Below are 23380 nucleotides of genomic sequence, written 5' to 3'. Positions count from 1 at the left end.
ATCCAGTGACGCTGGTAGTGACGATTCTCCCTGACAAATCAGTGACCTGCAGGGTTTTGACGTCACATTTAGCATCGGCTCAGCTCGGCTCGCTTGGAACCTCGACCTGTACTGGTACTTTACCGAGCTGATACTAAATGTGATGTCAAAATGCTGCAGGACTAGTACCTTGAGGTATTATCCACAGAGTCGAGTCGAGTTGTAACATGCATTGGAAAAGCCTCATATGTGTTCTGTGAAGGGTGCCACAAATCGGAATGCACAGGGCGCATTTTGTTCGACATAGATTGGACACATGCTGAAATTGGCTCAGTAGATCGGTGCTCCGAAAGCGATGGTGCCCTTGGTGGTCACCTATGCCACCTAATGGGTTGACTGGCTCTGAATGACATTATGTCATTAATCAGTTGATCTCATTATGTCTGTATCGATGTCTTGCTTTTGTAAAAGGATCTGGGTGTGATAATAAGTTTCCATGGTAACACGTTTAATAAATAATAATTATTTATTGTTGTGTTTTCCACTGACGAGACATTGAAATGCATATTATTTTCTTTAGAAGGGAACAACAAAATATATAACACTTCAAAACTAGTGATAAAATAACTAATAGATTTAAATAGTGTACAGTTAGAAAATAGAAGAAGATTCTATTAGTGAAGAGGGTATCTGTTATTCTATTTTGTAGACACAAACAAGAAAACAAATGATCTAAAGTACAAAAAGAGAATAAAAGGTGGGGTGGGGGTGTATAAGATATATATTATTTCTGTTGTAGCCCTATTAGTCATGTGAGTGTTTTCGAATAAATCTGCTGAGTAAACTTTGAAGCTACACAATACAAATAATTCCTTTGGCATTAGACGATGATCTGATACAAATCTCTTTGAAATATTCTTGATTAGCTGACTGAAAATCATAAATGTAATTTTATTTCCTTGAAAGAGTCTACATGTAGACATAGCTGTGTCTCTATATATGATCGATTATAAAACAATTAGAGATCTGATTATTATAAAACATTTCTTCTGATCTCACTGTTTCTCTGTCGCTGATGTTGTTAGTCTTTTCTTTCCAGCATCTTTTGGCATCTTCATCTTTTCTTGGGCTTCTTTAAACATTTCATTAGTGTAGTATGTTTCTCCATTAAAATGTATCATTGTGTTTATCATTTGTATCAGCTCTCTGACCTGATCTTGATTATTTCTGTTCTCATTGTTGAATGAGTGATATCTGCCCCAACAGGTCTTAATCATCTGCTTTAGATCATTGCTTTTACTGATATACATCTCTACAGGTTTATCACTCAGCACATCAGCATGAGTGAACAGAATGATGGTGAAACATTCGGCTTTTTCTCCAAAGTTCTCCTGAACCCATTTCACAACATTTTTCTCCTCCCCTGTGAATTTCACTCCCAGTTTCATCACCAGCAGGAACACATGAGGACCAGGAGCTGACATCTCCATACACGCTGTTAAATGCTGCTGTGTTTTTGCAAAGTCTGTATCCTCAAATAGACCTGGACAGTCAATAACGGATATATTCTGTCCATCCAACTTAGTTTCTTCTTTCTCACATTCCTTTGTAGCTGGCTTCAGAGAACATTTCACATTAAATGCAGTTTTTCCCAGGATGGTGTTTCCAGTTGCACTCTTCCCTGATCCAGTTTTACCCAGCAGCACAATCCTCAGATCTGATGCAATGAGACAAAAATGTATTGCATTGAATATAAATGACATCAATATATATTATGTTTAAATATATATAATTGTCATACAAGGAAGTTATCACAAGGTTATGTCTCAATAACTGTAATGTTTTTGTCTAAAATTTCATTATCGTCCTATTTTTGCAATAGTCCTTGGGTAAACAAGCAAACATAATCAAACCACACTGGCATACATTCAGGCATGAGTCTTGTGGAAGATTGCATAAGATGTGGTGTATGGAAAAAGATGCTTTTCATTTTTTTATTTCTATTACTTATGGATGTTATGAGACATATTCATCATTTATAATCAGTTATTAAATATTATTCATGTATCTGCATTTCTGAACTTTATTATACACTCATATTATCAATGTACTCAATAATACTCAAAATGTATGCTGTGATATTAAGCGTGGAGTCCCATTATGAAAAGTTATCAAAATGTTTGATTAATCTTCGCAACGGTACGCTAAAATGTACATAGCGCAAGTGGCGAGTTTGCTTAAATGGAATGAGATATTCTCACCCAATTCAGAACAGTTATGTATGGAGTCATTCCGAGGACACATGAAAAATGGTAAATGGTCTGCACTTATATAGCGCTTTTTTTATTAACCTTAGAGGTTACCAAAGCACTTTACACTGTGTCCCAATCACCCATCCACACTCACATTCACACACCAATGGCGGCAGAGCTGCCATACAAAGCGCTAGCCTGCCATTGGGAGCAACTCGGGGTTCAGTGTCTTGCCCAAGGACACTTCGGCATGTGGAGCCATGTGGGCCGGGATTCGAACCCAACAACCCTGCGATTGGTAGCCGACCCGCTCTACCATCTGAGCCACAGCCGCCCCTATGTATTACGTGGCTCTGCCTCTTGGTGGCACAATAATAATGTAAAATATTAAAAAAGCGTAACTGGAACCGTTGGTCCAATCAACTTGAAACTTTGCATGCAGTGTCTTTGTCCAAGCTACTATCAAGGTCTATGAGGACAGTTGCTTATCTTGAAAAACATGGCTGCCATCGACCAATCAAATTTAAGCAGCTATTACACAGGGTTTACATAGGTCAATAGGAACAAAACTCGGTGGACCGGGTGCTTCCTGTTTCAGTTTCTGCCTGTAAGCGGGCAGAAGCAGAATGGAAGAGTGGTCCGATTTGCCAAATGGTGGGCGGGAGAGGGATTTGTAGCCATCCCAGAAGGGAGAGTAGCAATGGTGCAAAACCTGGTCCCCTGGTGTGTTGAAACTGATGTGTTGTTAGTATTTCAGTGCTATTGACTTGAAATTGGCTTTGTTAAAGTCCACGGTAACAATGAATGAGGCCTCAGGGTGCGCGGTTTCCTGCTCACTTATGCTCCCATACAGTTCCCTGAGTGCCCGGTCTGTGTCGGCTTGTGGGGGGTGGTGTACACAGCAGTGATTATTGTCCGCTGTGAATTCCCTCAGTAGCCAGAATGGTCGACACAAAAGCATGATTCCAGATCAAGGGAGCAGAAAGACTTGATAAAATGTATGTTCCTCTGATCACACTAGGATTTGTTGATCATAAAACATACACAACCACCTCTGCTTTTACCGGAGAGGTCTTTCACTCCATCCGCACGGTGCATGGAGAACTCCGCGGGTTCGATGGCCGAGTCTGGAATCTCCGTATACATCCAAGTTTCTGTAAGGCAGATAGTGTGATTTCTTAATAATCTGTACATTATTTCAGAGCAAAGTGCAATGGATAGCACAATGTTTATTGAGGCCACCTGTGGAAAGCAGACGAGTGTGTGGGTTAAGGTGTGGCCACACTAAACCTTGTGTTCCATTCATTGTCATTCATATGCAAAGGATGTTTTGCAACGTACCAGAGTTTAGGTTTAGTGAATTCTAACCTACAAATGAAATAGACAAAAAGACATTTGACAAATAGAGGATCAGCGACAGATTAAGACACCAGGATGCTCTAGGCACGCAAGCCTGAATGGGCTCACACTGGAAGAGAGTGGCGCATACTGTAAGATTGCTCCCATTCAGGGCTTGACATTATCATTTTGGCTTTAGCCACTACGGCCAGTGTTGTCCCAAAGTCAATACCCACTCAGCATTTTCACTAATTTATCCATCAACTCATAATTAGGCTGCTATTGTTCGGTCTGCCAGAACTGGAAATACTATGTACAATAAATTGAAATGGCATCTATAAAGTTGCATCTAAAACTTTGATAGAAATAAAAGAACTTGAACTGTAATTTAACATTCATATGATACTTTCTATCACATTTACATTTAAACTTAGAGCATACATTAAACATTGGCAACATATCAACATTTTTCAAGCTAAATCCATACTGATTCCAAAAGGGACTTGTTTACTGATTGTCTGTTCCAAAACCTAGTGAGCATCCTCAGAGGCAACATTTTAAGACAGCATAGCCTTCGGGTCAGGAGCGAACCTATATTAATTATGCTGCCTCTTAAAATATCTAATTTTGGCAAAATTCTAATTCTAAGGTAGCATCAAATGTATCCTTCCCCAGGTAGGCAATCCCAGAATGCACCGTGATGAGCTAGGCGGAAAAATAAATCTAAGATGGCCGACTAAAGGATAGAAATTTAGATTATAATTATCCTTATCCATTAAATACTGAAAAGTATTGATAAATAACAGTTCAATATGACACAAATGTGTGTGCTGTGCATATTTAGGCTCATTAGAGGATCGCATCGTTTATCTCGCATCACCTGTGTTGTAATCAGTTGTGATTTGAGTGTCTCGTTTTCCAGTGATTCATTGTGTAATGAAGAAGAGTTTTGCCCCATGTCAATTTTTTGCTCCGCCCTTTAGTTTTAAAAGAATTCTAATTGAACTAGTCCAAGGCCGTTCACCCAATTGGAAGCAAACCAGTGCAGATAAATTCAGCAATGAATTCCAATATGAAAAGTTATCAGATTAATTTGAAATGTTTATTCATCACCAAACAGTATGCCAAAACATACTTAGCGTGCATAGTCACTTGAAAACGATGAATATGATGAAAACGGTTATAACTCTTGAACGGAATGAGATATTGTCACCAAATGTGGTTCACATATGTATGGGGTCATTTCAATGACACACTCAAAACATTGCATGCCTCTGCCTCTTGGTGGTGTTATAATAATTAAAGACGTAAAAATGTCTCTAACTATGGAACCGTTGGTTCGATTGACTTGAAATTTTGCATGCAGTGTCTTTCCAGGTGTAATCAAGGTCTCTGAGAACAGTTGCATATCTTGAAAAACATGGCTTGAAAAACAGCTTTTATATAGGGTTAAATAAGGCAGATCGAATGAAACCTGGTAATTCCCTTTGTCCAAGAGGTCTGTGCAAATGTTTTATAACTGTTGTATATGCCACAGTGTTTCACATAGACACACATTATTCATATCATATGATAGATCTCCTCTTTCTAAACAACTTTGCCTTAAGAAGTATTGTTGTCAATCAAATCATTCATTAAATAATTAAAAAAAAAAAAAAAACGTTTTAACTACGCCAAGGTCGATCGGAACCAAAAAAGTGCAGAGACATTCTCTGGACTTTCGATTATTGCCAGAATGTCATATTTAAACATGCAAAGTGGGCATGGCCCCTTTAACTTAAATGATTATAACTCCTGAACAGAATGAGATATCATCACCAAATTTTGGACACATATGTATGAGGTCAATATGAGGGTAAAAAGAAGCATATATATGCCTCTTGGTGGCGCTATAACAGTCAGAAAAGTATAAACATACCAAATCTCAGTGCTATCTAACCTGATGTTTCTGAATATTAGGGCATTTTGTCATTGTTTTAGGTGCTAGTGTAGCCGGTCGATATAGACGTTTGAGTTTAATTTTATATATTTTTTATGTGTAAAGAGAAATGTTGTTTAAACTGTTAACTTCAGCAAAACTTGTGTTAAATTCATTATTTTCAATAGTTTCGATCGGGAGTTCCTACCAATTGTTGTATGTGGGGCCTTAATTAGTGGGACACCGAAGGAAATTATATCGCGTCTTCTTTAAGCGTTCGCGCGCAGACGCATAGTGTATGCGGACGGAGAAGCAGGGGTAATTTTTCTCTCTCATATTTGTCTTGCATTTACTGTTTTCTTGTAATATAATCACTATATTTATGTTAAAATGCTGTTAAGGGTTTATGTCATATTGTGTATAAGTGTGATTCGTTTATTTTCCTTGAAAGTGGCTCTTTTAACCGTGTTAAAGTAAGCGCTTCATTTTCACGTGTATCCTTCAATGTAGGAATGAGAGAGTAGGCCTTCTGATGTCTGTATGCTAATATTGCCTCACTACTCTGTTAAAGGTATGATGTTTCAATTTGTGATTATTAATTTGACTGTTTATTGACTGTATATACTGTGTAATTTGTGAACTTAATTTGATAGTTGTGTACCTCAGTATATATTGGGCTATATTCATACTATATTGCCTTGAGGTATATTTTCATGCAATGAGACTGTGGTTGTGGAAAAAAAACTTTATTATACACACAGTAGTTCAACAATCAAATTCTGATGCACTTAAGAGTTTATAGTACATTTATTAGAGAATTTACAGCATATTTGTATGTTAACTTTTACAAATATGTTCCATTTATGTTTTCCGTGTGTACAGTCCTGTTATGTGGGGTAATTCAGCATCGACATTTACACATTAAATGATATGTATTGCCCTTGTTAAAGCGTTCGCGCGCAGACGCATAGTGTATGCGGACGGAGAAGCAGGGGAATGAGAGAGTAGGCCTTCTGATGTCTGTATGCTAATATTGCCTCACTACTCTGTTAAAGGTGAATAAATTGCACGTGTCCATCATCCCATTCATCGTGTGGTCGTGTTTCTGTGGTGTCCGGAGGTTACCATTTGAAGTCTGCTACATAAAACTGGTGCCGTGACCCGGATCCACTTGGTCAGCTGCAGCCGATCGCCGGGGTCAAGCAGTGTGCTGTGACGTGTACATGCTGTTCCGCGTGGCCAGAGGATCTACGCAGCAGACATTTAAGTGACGTTATTCGGACATTCGCACACACGCACACACGTCCACCGTGAAGTTCCACTTAATTCCAGACTGTGTCTTACACTTTATATCGGACATTTGCACATATTGGACGTTGGCATTCACATTTACGTTCCTTTGAAGGCTGTGAGTTTTTCTTAAATTCTATATTTTTGAGTATTTTGCATATCAGTAATCACTGCATATTTACATATTTTACAAAATTGTGTTAATTCATTTGGGTTTCAATTTTGTCTTACCATTCAAAATGGCCGAAAGAGGTCGAGACACTTCTGATATATTCACTCCATTAGCTGGGAGGGGTAGAGGTCTGTATGGTGTAAGAGAGAATACAGGGGCCCTACCAAAACTGTTATTCCCAAGTATTTTGTCAGAGCCAAAAGTAAATCCTCATCCAGAGTTGGCACAGCCGACATGTTCCACTCCGTCTGATCCCAGCCCCAACATCACACAGCAGCTACGAGAGTTAATAGGAGAGCTGGGTAGTCAGATTGGTGAGTCCATAATCAGCCATTTGCTAGCCAGTCAGAGTGTAGTCAACCCATTACCCGCAAGTCCAGCAGAGCTAACCAAGAGTGTGCTCCAACCTGAATCCCCCAAAGTCAACTTTATAGTGAGGTCTGACATCAAAGAACCACCCATGTTCAAAGGAGACAAGAGTGACAAGTATACAGTCCAAGAGTGGATAGATGTTATGGAACTGTACTTGCAGAAAAGCAGTTGCCCCGAAGCGGAGAAAGCCGACACCATCATGAGTCACCTCCTAGGAAGGGCTAAAAATATAATCAAAGTGGGACTAAAAAGCACAGCTTCTTCTAGTCTGGCTAGTGTTGAGAGAATTTATGACATGTTGAGGCACTACTTTAGTGATCACCCTGTGTCACTTTTGCCATTGGCAGATTTCTACGCAACACAGCCCAAAGCTAAGGAAAGCCCCGTAGACTATTGGGTGAGATTGAACTCCGCAGCTGAACGAGCCAATGGTCACTTAGAACGTAGTGGTGGTAACATGGAGAACATGAATGCAGAAGTGGCCATGATGTTCATACGAAACTGCCCTGACCCAGAACTATCCAGTGTGTTTAAATGCAAGCCTATGAGCAAATGGTCAGTCGAAGAGATACAGGAGGCTATTGATGAACATCAGAGGGAAAGCCAGTCTTGCAGAGTTCCCAGTACAGTTATGCCTCGCACCCTTCAAGTATCGACCGCTACCGCAGTCCCTAGCGTTGAGGTTGTGGAAAGTGAAATCGCTGCTATCAATGCCGCAGCATGCACTCAAAGTAGCCATCCTAAGATGGGTGATTCAGTCAATCCTGATGCATTAGAACGTGTCCTCAGCATGTTAGAGAGAGTGCTTGAGCGGACTAGTGGGCCGGCACATAGTCCTTCAAGGCCCTTCCAAACACATGGAGCTCGCATTCTGTCTTGTCGCATCTGTGGGGACACAGCGCACTCCACTCGCTCACACTGCATGCGAGAGAGGCGGTGCCTTATCTGCATGAGGGTTGGACACCAGCGTAAAGACTGTCCTAACATTACAGAACCAACTTCCCAGCCGAATATGGCGTCTAACACTCAGGAAAACTATCCTGCTCGCATTGGGGAGGGGACTATGTGAGCGGGAAAAGTGAAACCCTCAGCAGCAAAGATGATCGTTTGATGTACGAAGAAAGCTGCAAAGCAATTCCTAATAAAAGTGTCCTATATCAAAACGTGATGAAGTTGGAAAGAGCTGACAGCCTTTTTTACACCGATGTTGTTGTTTCAGGGGCCCAAGTTACATTACGTGCACTGCTTGACAGTGGGTCCATGGCCTGTACCATGAATGTGGAGGCCGAACGCAAGTTGAAGAGTGCAGGAGTTATGCTTGCACCCAGTGAAATGCGCCCCGATATTGTCCTTGTTGGTTGCGGTGGTGTCAGCATTCAGCCTGAGAGTATTTACCAGCTTGAAATGGAAGTGTATGGACATGCGGTCAGTGTTCCCACTCTTGTCGTTCCTGGTCAGCGAGATGAAATGATCCTGGGCACTAATGTTATCAAGTACATCATCAGCCAAATGAAGAGTACACACGGGTATTGGCGTGTGCTAAGTCGACCTGAGAGTTCAGGAAATGAAGATATTATGCAGTTTTTAGACATGTTGTCTGGCCTCCACAGGTGGAAAGGCACTGAAATGCCCAGCAAGATAGGAACGGCTAAGCTCACCCAAGCCGTAGTGCTGTGTCCTCAGCAAGAACACCTCGTCTGGGGACGGCTACCTGATACCGCACCTGTTTCTGAGGGAAGTGCTGTCCTTGTTGAACCAGCAAAGTCACCACCACACAAGAACATTGTCATTGGGCGGGTGGTAGCATCCATGAGTGATGACAGATGGGTGCCAGTCAAGGTGCTGAATGCTACAGACAAGCCCATAACATTGCGGAGGAATACTAAGTTGGCTGACGTATTCCCTTGTGTAGCTTTGGAGGATTTGGACATCGGTCCTGAGCATCTAGTCAGTTGTGAGCTGAAAGTTATGAACCAAACTACAGGTGATTCAGTCGCTGACAGCAGGCTCCCTGATTCAAGTCCCTGCAATAGACTGAGCAAACTCGGTCTAGGCAACCTTGATGTTGAGTCTTGCGAGGTGTCACCACATTGGAAGGAACAACTTGTGCAGTTGATATGCAAATATGAGGATGTGTTCTCAAAGAGTAAACTAGACTGCGGCAAAGCGAAGGATTTCTCTCACCGAATACATCTTGCAGATAGTCGACCCTTTAGACTGCCTTACAGACGCGTGCCACCAGCACATTACCACAAGCTCAGACATGTTCTTTCAGAAATGGAGGAGCTTGAGATAATTCGTAAATCCTCTAGTGAGTGGGCCTCCCCGCTGGTGCTCGTCTGGAAGAAAAGTGGAGATCTACGCATTTGTGTCGACTACCGATGGCTGAATGCCCGCACCACTAAAGATGCCCATCCTTTGCCACACCAGGCAGATTGTCTAGCTGCGCTTGGCGGCAATGCCATATTCAGTGCTATGGATCTTACCTCAGGATTCTACAATATAGAGATGGCGGAGGAAGATAAAACATTCACTGCGTTTACAACACCAATGGGACTCTACGAGTTCAATCGGCTCCCTCAAGGTTTGTGCAACAGCCCTGCAAGTTTTATGCGTCTCATGATGGGCATATTTGGGGACCAGAACTTTCTTACTATACTCTGTTACCTAGACGACCTTCTAGTATTTGCACCAAATGAGAGTGTGATGATGGAGAGGCTTGAGCTGGTGTTCAGCCGCCTGAGAACTCATGGTCTAAAACTTGCCCCGAAAAAGTGCCACCTGTTACGTCGGAGTGTACGGTTCCTAGGTCATGTGATTGATGAGAGAGGGGTAATGGCTGACCCTGACAAAGTACAAGCCATTACAGCGATAACCGAAACGGACCTTATGATGGAAGATGGGGTTACGCCGTCTCAAAAAAAGATAAAGTCGTTCCTGGGTATGGTCATGTTTTATCAGCGATTCATACAGAACTGCTCTAGCATAGCTAAACCCTTGTTCGCACTGACTGCTGCACCGAGGGGACAAAAGAATAATGGAACAAAGCCATCTGCCTTCAGGAAGCTGAACCCAAGCGATTGGAAGAGGGAACAGCGTGACTCCTTCAATCAGCTAAAGTCAGCCCTTTTGGAGTCCGTGGTGCTTGCACACCCAAACTTCAACTGCCCATTCATCCTGTCAACAGACGCCTCTTTGGATGGATTGGGCTGTACTTCTCAAGTCCCGGAAGGTGAAACTAGAGCACGTCCTGTCGCTTTCGCTAGTAAAGCCCTTTCACGTGCCCAAAGCAATTACCCTGCTCACCGTTTGGAGTTCCTGGCTTTAAAGTGGTCTGTCTGTGACAAGTTCAGCCACTGGCTGAAAGGCCATTCCTTCAGCTGTCTGGACAGATAATAATCCGTTAACTTACATCTTGGCGAAGCCAAAGCTCGATGCATGTGAGCAGAGGTGGGTTGCCAAGTTGGCACCATACGACTTTAGTATCCAGTACATCCCGGGAAAAGAACGTGGTAGCAGATGCCATGAGCCGACAACCTTTTGTCCAAGGGCGTGCAAGTCGGAGGTTGGTAACGGAACCTTCGCGAGATTGTTAGAGGAGGCCAATCACTTCAAAGAAGACGTAGTACAGCACGCTTTCAGAATCAGTGCTAAGTGTCAGAGTGTTGAACCTCCGTTCTCTGACCAAGGGCAAAATGGTTTCTCGTTCTCCTCAGATGAAGTATCGGCCATACTGATGAACCAGGTAGAGTGGAATGCAGGGCCAAAAGGAAAAGTGCATTATTGGCTGGCTCAGGATGTGCACAATTTGGTTCCAGCTGGTCAAAGTGTGCTGCCAATATTTACACTGAAAGAGCTTCAAGATAAACAATCGGAAGATCCTGTTTTGGCTCGAGTTCTTTCTTATGTCTCCCGTGGCAGGAGGCCATCAAGACGTGAGAGGACAAAAGATTCATTAAAGATTCTGAAAACTCTTAAACAGTGGGAGAGATTGAAAATGTTGGATGGGGTTTTGTATCGTGTGTGCAAAGACCAGCTAACAGGAAAGAAGCGCTGGCAGTACGTCGTCCCAGCTTCACTCACCCAACAAGTCCTGCAGGGAGTACATGACAATGCTGGTCATCAGGGCCAGGCCAGAACACTTCACTTGACCAGGGAAAGATTCTTTTGGGTAGGCATGGAGCGAGATGTCAGAGATCATGTCAGGTGCTGTAAGCGCTGCGTAGTGAGCAAGACACCTGAGCCAGAAGCAAGAGCCCCGCTCGAGAGTGTTAAGACAACCAGGCCTCTAGAGTTGGTGTGTATAGACTTTTGGTCTGCAGAGGATTGCAGAGGTGGAAGTGTTGATGTGTTGGTGATTACAGACCATTTCACTAAGATGGCACACGCTTTTGCATGCAGGAACCAATCAGCCAAGCAAGTAGCTCGCCAACTGTGGGACAGATATTTCTGCATCTATGGCTTCCCAGAGAGGATCCATTCGGATCAGGGTGCAAACTCGAGTGAACTGATCCAGGAGTTGATGCAGATTGCAGGTGTCAAGAGGTCGAGGACGACGGCTTACCATCCTATGGGGAATGGCCACACTGAGCGGTTTAATCGCACACTAGGCAGTATGATACTGAGCCTTACCCCCAAGAGTTAAGCAAAAGTGGCCTCAGATGTTACAAACGCTGACGTTCACCTATAACTGCACCGCTCATGAATCAACGGGTTACGCACCATTTTATCTGATGTATGGAAGGATCCCTCGTCTGCCAATAGATGTCATGTTCCATAGTGTTGGAAGAGATGACGACATCACAGATTATGGCAGCTACGTTGCAAAAATGAGAGATGATCTCAAGGAGGCTCTTAACCTTGCTCAGGCTAATGCTAGTGCAAGTCAGCAACGACAGACTGAATTCTGCAATAGGAGGGTAAAGGGATGCGACATTGAGGAAGGAGACCGAGTGCTGTTAGCCAACAAGGGTGAAAGAGGACGGAGAAAACTGGCTGATAAGTGGGAATCTGTACCTTATGTGGTGGTTTCTAAAGACCCCAGATGCCACATTTATCGTGTTAAGAAAATCAGTACGGGTCAGGAGAAGGTAGTGCACCGTAACCTTATGTTGCAAGCCAACTTTCTGCCTCTTGAGGAAGGAGAAAATGAAGATGAGTCTTTCCACGATGACTCACTTACCAGCCAGGAGCAGTCAGATGAAGCTTTGACACCGAATTCTGCACTGGGGAGAGACCTTCCTGAAACAGAGCGTACTGCTGAGTGGGTGGCTTCATTACCTGACACAGATAATTCGGTGGATGGGCAATTAGATGCAGGAGAACAGGAGAGTGTAATGGATCCTGGAAAGCCTGAGAGTAAGTCAGACAACCTGGACACAGGATCTGAAATTGATTGCCTTCAGTTCGACTCACGAGTCATCCCATCAAGTCCAAAAGACTCTAAGGACAGAGTATGTACGGCTGATACAATGCCCGGTGCTAAAGAGCAGTTGAGATCCACCAGCACATTGTCCATTTCCAGTGCACCCCCCAATGTGTCTGAAATAGTGACCCAGGTACGAACACGGGTTGGTAGGTTAGTTAGACCTGTGAACAGACTGATTCAGAATATGACTCAGAGAACAAGTCACAACGCAGTCAAAGAGTCCCTTTTATGTTAAGCGGTTTTAAGTTATATGGGCCTAGTTATAAGAATGTGAGGCAACAACAAAACAAACCAAAAAAAAGTAATTTAAGTCATATTGAGTGGTGTATAAGGCACCTCTTTAGCAAGAGAATATCTGAGAGCCTGATCAACTTTCTTTTGTTCTTTTTCCTGTGAGTGTCAGGTAACATGTATGTTGTATGACAGAGTGGTGTTGTCAGTGACAAATGAATTGCCTTATTTGCTCCCTTATTCAACTGACAAGAGTGTAAGCTCAAGTTTTGTGAAGTTAAGGGGGAAGTATGTAGCCGGTCGATATAGACGTTTGAGTTTAATTTTATATATTTTTTATGTGTAAAGAGAAATGTTGTTTAAACTGTTAACTTCAGCAAAACTTGTGTTAAATTCATTATTTTCAATAGTTTCGATCGGGAGTTCCTACCAATTGTTGTATGTGGGGCCTTAATTAGTGGGACACCGAAGGAAATTATATCGCGTCTTCTTTAAGCGTTAGCATGAGACGCATAGTGTATGCGGACGGAGAAGCAGGGGTAATTTTTCTCTCTCATATTTGTCTTGCATTTACTGTTTTCTTGTAATATAATCACTATATTTATGTTAAAATGCTGTTAAGGGTTTATGTCATATTGTGTATAAGTGTGATTCGTTTATTTTCCTTGAAAGTGGCTCTTTTAACCGTGTTAAAGTAAGCGCTTCATTTTCACGTGTATCCTTCAATGTAGGAATGAGAGAGTAGGCCTTCTGATGTCTGTATGCTAATATTGCCTCACTACTCTGTTAAAGGTATGATGTTTCAATTTGTGATTATTAATTTGACTGTTTATTGACTGTATATACTGTGTAATTTGTGAACTTAATTTGATAGTTGTGTACCTCAGTATATATTGGGCTATATTCATACTATATTGCCTTGAGGTATATTTTCATGCAATGAGACTGTGGTTGTGGAAAAAAAACTTTATTATACACACAGTAGTTCAACAATCAAATTCTGATGCACTTAAGTGTTTATAGTACATTTATTAGAGAATTTACAGCATATTTGTATGTTAACTTTTACAAATATGTTCCATTTATGTTTTCCGTGTGTACAGTCCTGTTATGTGGGGTAATTCAGCATCGACATTTACACATTAAATGATATGTATTGCCCTTGTTAAAGCGTTCGCGCGCAGACGCATAGTGTATGCGGACGGAGAAGCAGGGGAATGAGAGAGTAGGCCTTCTGATGTCTGTATGCTAATATTGCCTCACTACTCTGTTAAAGGTGAATAAATTGCACGTGTCCATCATCCCATTCATCGTGTGGTCGTGTTTCTGTGGTGTCCGGAGGTTACCATTTGAAGTCTGCTACACTAGCAGACATTGGTATTTCTAAAACATTGGTATAATATCCAATAAGGTTGCACGAATGATTAAGATTAAAATCGCAAAAGGTCTTGCACAATTATTAAACCTTAAAAGGCTACGTTTTAAAATATAGTATGCATTTCAGTTCTTCGGTCAGCACTATGTGAGCAAGCGGCGCCCTCTTCCGGTCTGGACAGCAATATCCATTAACCTTTACACCATGTTAGAATTATACGGCCGTTTTGTTCCATTGGTTGAAACGTTTTATTTTTCCATCATGTGGTTGGCATTTCCGTGGAATGGCCTGACATATGCGTAATACGAATTGAGTAATGTTTTATCGTATACAGACAAACATGTAAAACATGAGTTGAACAGCAAAAACAGAAGCGCAAAATGTTTTAGAAGTACAAAATAACTTTTTTTCAAATCAATATTCAGACTAAGGTTTTTTTGTTATGTTCTTTTATTGTGGCCTGTAATATGTTCAACAAATACAATCCATGATCAATGGAAATAATATTTGTATTATACAGTAAAAAAGCTTTTGTTCCTTTTGTACATTTTTAAAACATAATTCCTAATTCCTGATGAGAAAATAAGGTAAATGGTATCGGCATGTAGTCTTTTGTTAAAATTAGTATCAGTATTGGCCCAAATAAAAACTAATCGGTGCATCCCTAATACTTAGACATTCTACTGAAGTCAGTAGATTTGTAGACTCAAATTTGAATTAAGATGGGGAATAACCCAGTGATTTCAAGTCCAATGTAAACATGACTTTCATGTGTTGCTGGTTTACTTGTTTGCATAAAACCCAAAAAACAGTTTTTTTTTTTGTTTTTTAGTAAGCTGATTTTTGGTGGTTATCAGCGTACTGGTGTACATGTAGACACACTCATTGATGAGGGACCACTAGACTAGCTTGTTGAAGTTCTCTCATGAAAGGTCCCTCTACCCACCCTCCCTAAAGTTCAAATGATTTCAACTTTGAACCCGCTGACCTTTCGAAGCATCAGCTAATGATTACCAGACAATTCAGATGAAGTATAATTATGTGGGCAGTGCCGGTGCTAAAAGGCAGAACAAGACGTTCTCTGTAACTAGTTTTTAAGAACTCTTAACTTTTAAGAAGATTTTTTGTAAGAGCTTACTGCCAAGATATATTGTGGAGAATGAGGGTTTAAGAGATTTAATGCAGTGAATATAAAACCAATGTGGGGATTGTTCTTGTCATCAACCTCAAACTTAGACTTTGAGAAATGTTCAATGTTACTTAAACTGGTGCTATTTTAGAGCACTTGTACTATTATACTGTGGAAGGCTTTGTCTGGAAAATCTTAATAAAGCGTTTTATTGTTACATATTCTTTTGATTGCTTTCCTAAGAATGAAACAAATACATTTCCAATTGCAGCACATTTATTTCAAAATCTGTGATTAATCGTGATTAAATATGTGATTAAAAATGTATTCGTCAGACAGCACTAATATGTTGTTAATATAATTTAAGAGATCTCACTTCAAAGACTGAAAACTAAAACTCGACTCTACCTCTTGATACCTGTGGGGGTGTCGAATCAACCTGAATAATAGTTCATTTAAAATACATCTCAAGTACATATTTAGTTATCTTTAGGATTATTTTAACATGTACTTTTGTATGTTTAGATTCCATCTATTATACATTTCAAAATGCAGTATGTAAGCAGTATAAATTGTATATTTATTACTTGTCAAATAGGAAGATTTTAGCTTACCTGAATGTTTTTCTGCCATTTCTCACCCTGTTTTGTTTCAGTCTCCACCCGCAGAATACCTGAATTAAATGAGGAGAGCCGTCGCTGAATGCTCTGATGTAGTTTCCAGCTCTTATGTAATGGCAAATGCTTGACAGACATGTACATGATCTATAAAACTTGATTAATAATACATATATGTTTGATATTAATAAAGCTTATCTGACTGTGCAGTGGTAAATAAGAAACTAACTGTGGTTCTATTGGCAAGCAAGATTAAACTATTTTCAAATGTATAATTCTAACTAAACAATAGGATAAGCTGAGACACATGTAGAGCTACAGCGCTACACTTTGGAACCCCCTTTCTCAGAACACTGGGACACTGTCCTGGCAACCTGTCCTAGGTTGAAGAGACACTGAATGATTCAGCTGGTCAGCACAGGTCCTCAAAACACTGCAATACATGACATTTTAGATTTATTATATATATTTTAAAATCTCGTTTTTTGAATGTCATGTTGTTGCTTTGCACCTAGTGCTCATATGACAACGAGAGACACAGTTGGATTTGTATTTTTTGTATTTCCCCATTTATATTTTGTGCTCTGAAATCAAAGTAAAAAAAGAAAAGAAAACAGTTTGTGGTTACCACATTACTGAAGACCTTCTGAAGACTGTAACCCTCTTTTTCCAGCAACAGAAGCTTTTCAGTATATTCAGTCTAAGCTATTCAAACTCTTGGGATGTCTGTAAAAATGAAAGAGATCAGTACTACATCCACATGGAGAATGAATAGAAAAGACTGAACAAAAGTGCAAATAAAATAAAGACAAGAATATTTGTTCATGAGTTAATGAGTGATTTGAATTAGTACAGAATAATTCAGCTCCATTCATTTTCAAACTCAGTTCCCACCATGATTTTTAATGGAAAATGTGCCTTTGAAAACACTGTAAGTTTAAAGACAACAATAAAATCCCAGTATAATACCACATCCTCAACATCCTGAAAGCTTTATACTATAAGGGAGGGTTAGTAAATACAGTTTGTGAGTGAATTGACAGCTGTGTTAGTGTGCTTTTATTGTAAAATATATAAAAGAATTACAAAACAGAAACAAACCCCTCCCATCACAAACATACGACCAAACCCTGGTTTCAGTAAGACTATTTGTTCCAGCTGCAACTGGGAGCACAATGTGGTCAGGGGTCACATCAGACAATAATATCAAAAGGACATAGTAAACTATATAAACACCATTAAACCTGGGAGGAAATGTAGGTATAGAAGACTGAAAGAACATAAAAGTGAGCAGGATAACTAAAGGAGGCGGAGTTTCACCCCCACCCCCACAACAAGCACATGCGGTGCGTGCATCATGGATCAAGCTTTGAGCTGCAGTCTGAGAGTGGTTAAAGTTTATTACATTTGAAAGTGAGTATTGTGAAGTTGATCATATTAAGTGGCCAAATTAAAATAGCTACTAGGGAAGTATATACAGTATATCTCTAAAATTTGACCTCAAACGACCTCACGGAAGACTGGTCGTACACAAATAGACAAAACATGGCATTTAATGACAAAAATGACATTTGAAAATCTTAAAAATCAAAAGCATTACATCTCTAACAGTTACATTTAGCATTACATGGGTAAATCACTATTTAAAACAACAAATCAAATTCGATTTATAGTGCTGACCATTTCCTCAGTGTCCGTCCACTGGAAGTCGTCCGTTATAGATCCAAGTGAAGCGCATGCACAGTACTCTGATTATCTGCACGCAGCCATTGTTAACGGTTTTAAAAGTAAAGATCAATTTGTCTTGTGCTCCAATTAAAAACAACACTGTGAAACCATCCATCTTCTATAGTCGCTTGTCCTATGTAGGTCTGCAGGTAGTGCTGTAGCCTATCCCAGCTGTCTCAGGCCAGTCCATTACAGGGCAACACACACATTCACACTCTAAACTTCAGGCAATTTAGGGTCTCCAATTAACTTAACCTACATGTTTTAAGACTGTGGGGGAAAGCAGAGAACCTGAAGGAAACCCCACACAGAAAGGCTTATAAAGAAAAGTTATATACTGTATGTTGAAGTACTGTATTGATATTAAAGTGTCTCGGCTCATATCTATGCCTGCCTTTCAGACATTTCGGCCAGGATAAAAGACCGCCACCCTCAGTTCAACCTTGCCTAGACTGACAACCTCGTGATCCCAGCCTGTCCATCTTTTAACCACAACCTCACTATTAATCTTAGTTAAACTACACTAAAGTTTTAAACATGTGGCTCAGGTGGTAGAGCGGGTTAGCCACTAATCGCAGGGTTGGCGGTTCGATTCCTGACTCCAAACTAGTGACAAAAGGTTTAAATATTGATCTGTTTCTCACCCTCACCTATCATATCCCTTCTGAAGATATGGATTAAACCACTGGAGTCTTATGGATTACTTTATGCTGTCTTTATGTGCTTCTAAGTTTTAGCTCACAATTCACTTGCATTGTATGAACCAACAGAGCTGAAATATTTCTCTAAAAATCTTCTTTGAGTTCTGCAGAAGAAAGAAAGTCACACACATCTGGGATGTCATGAGGGTGAGTAAATAATGAGAGAATTTTCATTTTTGGGTGAACTGGCCCTTTAAGAGTCATTTGAACTAGACATTTTAAATCAACATACAGTACAATACTTAACTGCTGCCAGAGAAAACACATTTATGTATTTGGACTTTTGAATCAAAACCTTCCTGTTACAGAATAACAGAGATATAACCCTTGAAACAACATCCCTGTGACAACTAGCCCCGCTCTCCACTGTTCACACATTCAGATCTACTGGAGGTTATTATACTGAATCTTACCTTCAGGTAACAAAAGTAGAAATGCAAGAGTTTCCTTGAACAACAGAACTAATTGTTTTACTGTAGAGTTTAATCTCATGAACATTTGTAATAATATTATGAGATGGCAAAATCGCAAGATAGCTTACGAGTTGGGTCATGCACAAAATACAACTTTTTCTGGATTTGACAAACAGCAATGAAACAAAAACAATGATATTATAATTTAACCCCAAACCTATATAGTGCATCCATTATTTTAATTGTAAAAGACTTTTGTGTACCACGGAAGAAAGAAAATATTGGATTTGGAATGAGACAAGGGATGTCTATGTGTTTGGTTGGTCTAAAAGTCCTACATTTCCAAATGACTCAAGTTGTACAATATCTTATGTTTTTCCATCTTGTTATGTTCCAGAGCGTATCTTGTGTTGTAATATGTTGGGTGCATAAATGTTTGTCTGTCTCTCTGTTCTGCTCCTGTAGGATGAGTAGTGGCACCTGTTCCGAATCAACCTGATTGACTCCTGATTGGCACCTGTGGCTGTGTGCTTGGAATAAAAGCTCTCCAGTTTGGAGTTACGATCAGAGACATTACACGACAATCTCTCTCTTGCTGAGTCCCTTTCTCTTCTCCCAGATGCTCATTGTTCTGTTCCTTGTGTTACATGCTGTGTAAGGTATTGTACGTTGGTATAAATGGGTTGTAAGAGAGCAGTGTTAACCTGAGTGCAGGCGGACATTCGCTGTTACCCCGGAGTGCAGGGCTTGTTGATAAATCTTGTTTCAATCTTTTATGAGTTATTTTAGGAAGCTGTAGGGAGGTGGCCACCCATTATTTTGCATATCTTTTTCTCCTGCTTATTATTTAGAGAGGGAGTTAGGATCAGTATTATCTTTTATTTGCATCTTTGTTTTGTATGTAGATTAGTTAGTGGAACTAACACAGGTAGACTCTTTTGTTTGTTATTTTGGCATTGCCCTCTCCGAGGTTAATTTATTGCTTACTTGTAAATATTCTGTTTACAAAATAAATCTTTATGATTCTAATAACTTGTGTTCAATGCTGCTGGGACGGGAAAACAGGGGCTCAGCAACTCTAGCAAGTAACGTTAAAAATATGATATTATTTAGTTTCCTTCATATTTTAAACTGTTCCTCCTCTACCCTAGACAGGGGAGGTCTTAACAGAATTGGGGGCTTGTCCGGGATTTGAACCCAGGACCTCTCGCAACCCATGCGAGAATCATACCCCTAGACCAATGTACTAATTAATATGAACTATCATGAGACTGTGAAAAACTCCCTCTGGTCCATGTGTTTGCTATAGAAGCCAGCAATATGCTAAAGTTGTTCATATGTTGAGAAAATGTATGAAGACAATGGAAACTATGTATTTAATTAGAGACACAAAAACAAACAAAACAGAAAGCTGTTAATAAAATATTATTTTATAAGCATTATTGGGTTTATCAGCATTTTGTGTATTTGAATAAAACCAGAATGCAGAATTCAAATGAAATCAACATATAATTAGTCTTATCTAATTATCCATGTCCTGCATCTAAAGTATGAAATGAAATGTACAGTCCTCAAAGACAGGAAGAAAAGACCTCAGAAAACAAAACTCTTTCCAGAAGAACAATAAACTGAAGGTTATCTAATGCAGATGATGAGTTTTTGGCAGAATATGGAAAGTTTGATTCAGAGTTGTGTGGAGTGATGAATCATGATTTGAGTTGCATGGTGATGCTCCAGAGATCTGGTGAGAAATACAATAGTGAATGCATCTCTGTCACAGTGAAGCATGGAGGAAGAGGAGCTCACCAAGTCACAAGTCCATTGGGCTCATATTTTGGCCTGTTCAGAGTCCAGATTTGAACCCAATAGAGAATATTTGGTCTCAATTGTCTGAAGCATCAACATCAAGTTGAACAACATTGACTCTTCTTTCTGTAAAAAGCTGATAGAGAGTTTACTCACAAGGCTTAAAGAAATCAAAGGGAAAAACAATCCCATACTAAGTTACTTTAGTGCTGATATTAATGTTACAGCTGCTCCTGTTGCTGCTGCTGCTAATGCAGCTACTGCTGCTACTCTCCATGACGTGGTTACTCTCCCTGCATCAGCAGCATTTCTGGCTGCAGTTGCTGCTGCTAACGTCATTACACTTGTCATTGCTCTTTGAGCTGCTACTACTGTTTCTCCTTCTGCAATTTCTTTGGCAGTAGTTCCAGCTGCTGCTACTACTGTTACTGCTGCTCCTCCCCCTACTGCAGCACTTCCTGCTGCTGCTCCTCCTCCTGCTGCTCCTCCTCCTGCTGCTGCGGCTCCTGCTGCTCCTCCTGCAGCCACACCTCCTGCTGCGGCACCTCCTGCAGTGGCCCCTCCTGCTGCTGCACCTCCTCCTGCAGCCATACCTCCTGCTGCTGCTCCTCCTCCTGCAGCCACACCTCCTGCTGCTGCTGCTCCTCCTGCTGCTGCTGCACCTCCTCCTGCAGCCACACCTCCTGCTGCTGCTCCTCCTGCTGCTCCTCCTGCAGCCACACCTCCTGCTGCTGCACCTCCTCCTGCAGCCACACCTCCTGCTGCTGCTATTCCTCCTGCAGCCACACCTCCTGCTGCTGCACCTCCTCCTGCAGCCACACCTCCTGCTGCTGCAGCTCCTCCTGCAGCCACACCTCCTGCTGCTGCTGCGGCACCTCCTGCTGCTGCTGTTATATGACCTGGCATTCCAATTAATAATGCTGTTTCTTTTCCTGAAAGTATTTTTGGTTTTCCTACACATAGAGTTGCTAAAAATGCTGCTACTACTGCTACAGCACATACTGCTATAATCTTCCCTGATATTCCATGAACAGTTTGTGACTGAGCCTTTCTAAACATCTCTGGTGTGTAATGCCTCATTCCATGTTTCTTCATCATTGTATCAATCTTTTTAAACAGTTCTGTGACCTGACCTTGATTGCTTTTGTCCTCATTGTTGAATGAGTGATATCTGCCACCACAACTGTCAACTATTTTTGGTAAATAGTTGCTTTTCCTGATGTACTCATGTAAAGATTTCCCCTTTAGCAGATCAATGTGAGTGAACAGAATGATTGTGTAGTTTGAAGCATCTTTTCCAAAGTTCTTCTCAATCCACTGCACAGTGTCCCTCTCCTCTTTCGTGAATCTCACTCCCAGTTTGATCACCAGCAGAAACACATGAGGACCAGAATCAGAAATATTCATATGCATACACTCCGTTATTTCAGCCTTCAGCTGATCTTCTGTCATTAATGTATTAAACAGTCCTGGAGTGTCAATCACTGAGATGGTCCTTCCACTCACCGATGCTTCTTGTTTCTCACACATTTTATTGGTTGATTTTACAAAATCTGTCACTTCAAATGCGTCTCTGCCCAGGATGGTGTTTCCTGTTGCACTCTTTCCAGATCCAGTTTTACCCAATAGAATGATCCTCAGATCAGATACTAAAAAAAGAGGAAAGATAGAAAGAAAAACTGAAAAAATGTTAAACAAACTCACACACACACACACACACACACACACACACACACACACACACACACACACACACACACACACACTTGTTGTGTTTTCATGTTTTATGGGGACTTTCCATAGACATAATGGTTTTTATACTGTACAAACTTTATATTCTATCCCCTAAACCTAACCCTACCCCTAAACCTAACCCTCACAGAAAACTTTCTGCATTTTTACATTTTCAAAAAACATAATTTAGTATGATTTATAAGCTGTTTTCCTCATGGGGACCGACAAAATGTCCCCACAAGGTCAAAAATTTCGGGTTTTACTATCCTTATGGGGACATTTGGTCCCCACAAAGTGATAAATACACGCTCACACACACACACACACACACACACACACACACACACTTGGCTGTTTAGATGGGGACATCCTATACATTTCTAATATTTTAATGTATAATTAATTCATCTCATTTAAAAGGATCAACAGAGATTGATTGTGTGACAACATGAATATCAGGAAATAAATAATTTAATGAATAAATAAATGTCCTGTGATAACAGCGTTATTGAGACTCTGTTCAAATGCTTGTTAGTGGTTTGCGTTACTTAATAGCAAAATGCTAAAGAAGGTAGACAAATCCTAATGAATGGAAAATACTTTTTCTAATTTTTAAATATAATTTATTTAAAAATTTATTTTTGGTAAAATCAGGTTTCACAGTATTCTTGCAGGAAATTGATGGAAAGTGCATCATTTCATACAGTTTCATACATGTCTGCTATCTTTATGATATATTGATTATTAAAATGTTCATACTGACCTTGATGTGTTGAAGTCATTGTTGTTGTTGTATAAAATTCCCAGTGTTGTTTTCTCTCTTGAGTTTCTGCACAATGTCTCTGAGCTGCTCTCTGAACAGAATGAAAAAGGCGGAGCTTCATAGTGATCAAAGTC

The 23380-nt window shown here is 40.5% G+C and overlaps 1 protein-coding gene across 1 annotated transcript; it reads right to left on the bottom strand.

Moving 5' to 3' along the window:
- Positions 1-527: 527 nt before the first annotated feature.
- Positions 528-23297, bottom strand: LOC127651986 (uncharacterized). The gene is made up of 7 exons (XM_052138053.1): positions 23247-23297; positions 20952-22398; positions 12783-12921; positions 12504-12673; positions 11405-11559; positions 3296-3358; positions 528-1696 (listed from the first exon to the last, which is right to left on the bottom strand). The coding sequence occupies exons 1-7, from the start codon at positions 23263-23265 to the stop codon at positions 1035-1037; spliced, it is 2655 nt and encodes an 884-aa protein (XP_051994013.1). The 5' UTR covers positions 23266-23297; the 3' UTR covers positions 528-1034.
- Between the last annotated feature and the right edge of the window lie 83 nt (positions 23298-23380).

The sequence above is a fragment of the Xyrauchen texanus genome, chromosome 11 (assembly GCF_025860055.1).
Source record: "Xyrauchen texanus isolate HMW12.3.18 chromosome 11, RBS_HiC_50CHRs, whole genome shotgun sequence".
Taxonomy (NCBI): domain Eukaryota; kingdom Metazoa; phylum Chordata; class Actinopteri; order Cypriniformes; family Catostomidae; genus Xyrauchen; species Xyrauchen texanus.
Note: the sequence above shows the minus strand (reverse complement) of the source record. Positions and strands in the feature narration are given on the sequence as shown.

Bases quoted from the DNA above. Each gene is read 5' to 3' on its own strand.
- LOC127651986 (XM_052138053.1), bottom strand. The intron at 12,674-12,782 runs GTACATACTCTG...ACTTACTCTCAG, and splicing joins CACCGGGCATTGTATCAGCC to GCTTTCCAGGATCCATTACA. The intron at 11,560-12,503 runs GTAAGTGAGTCA...CTTCTGGCTCAG, and splicing joins CATCTGACTGCTCCTGGCTG to GTGTCTTGCTCACTACGCAG.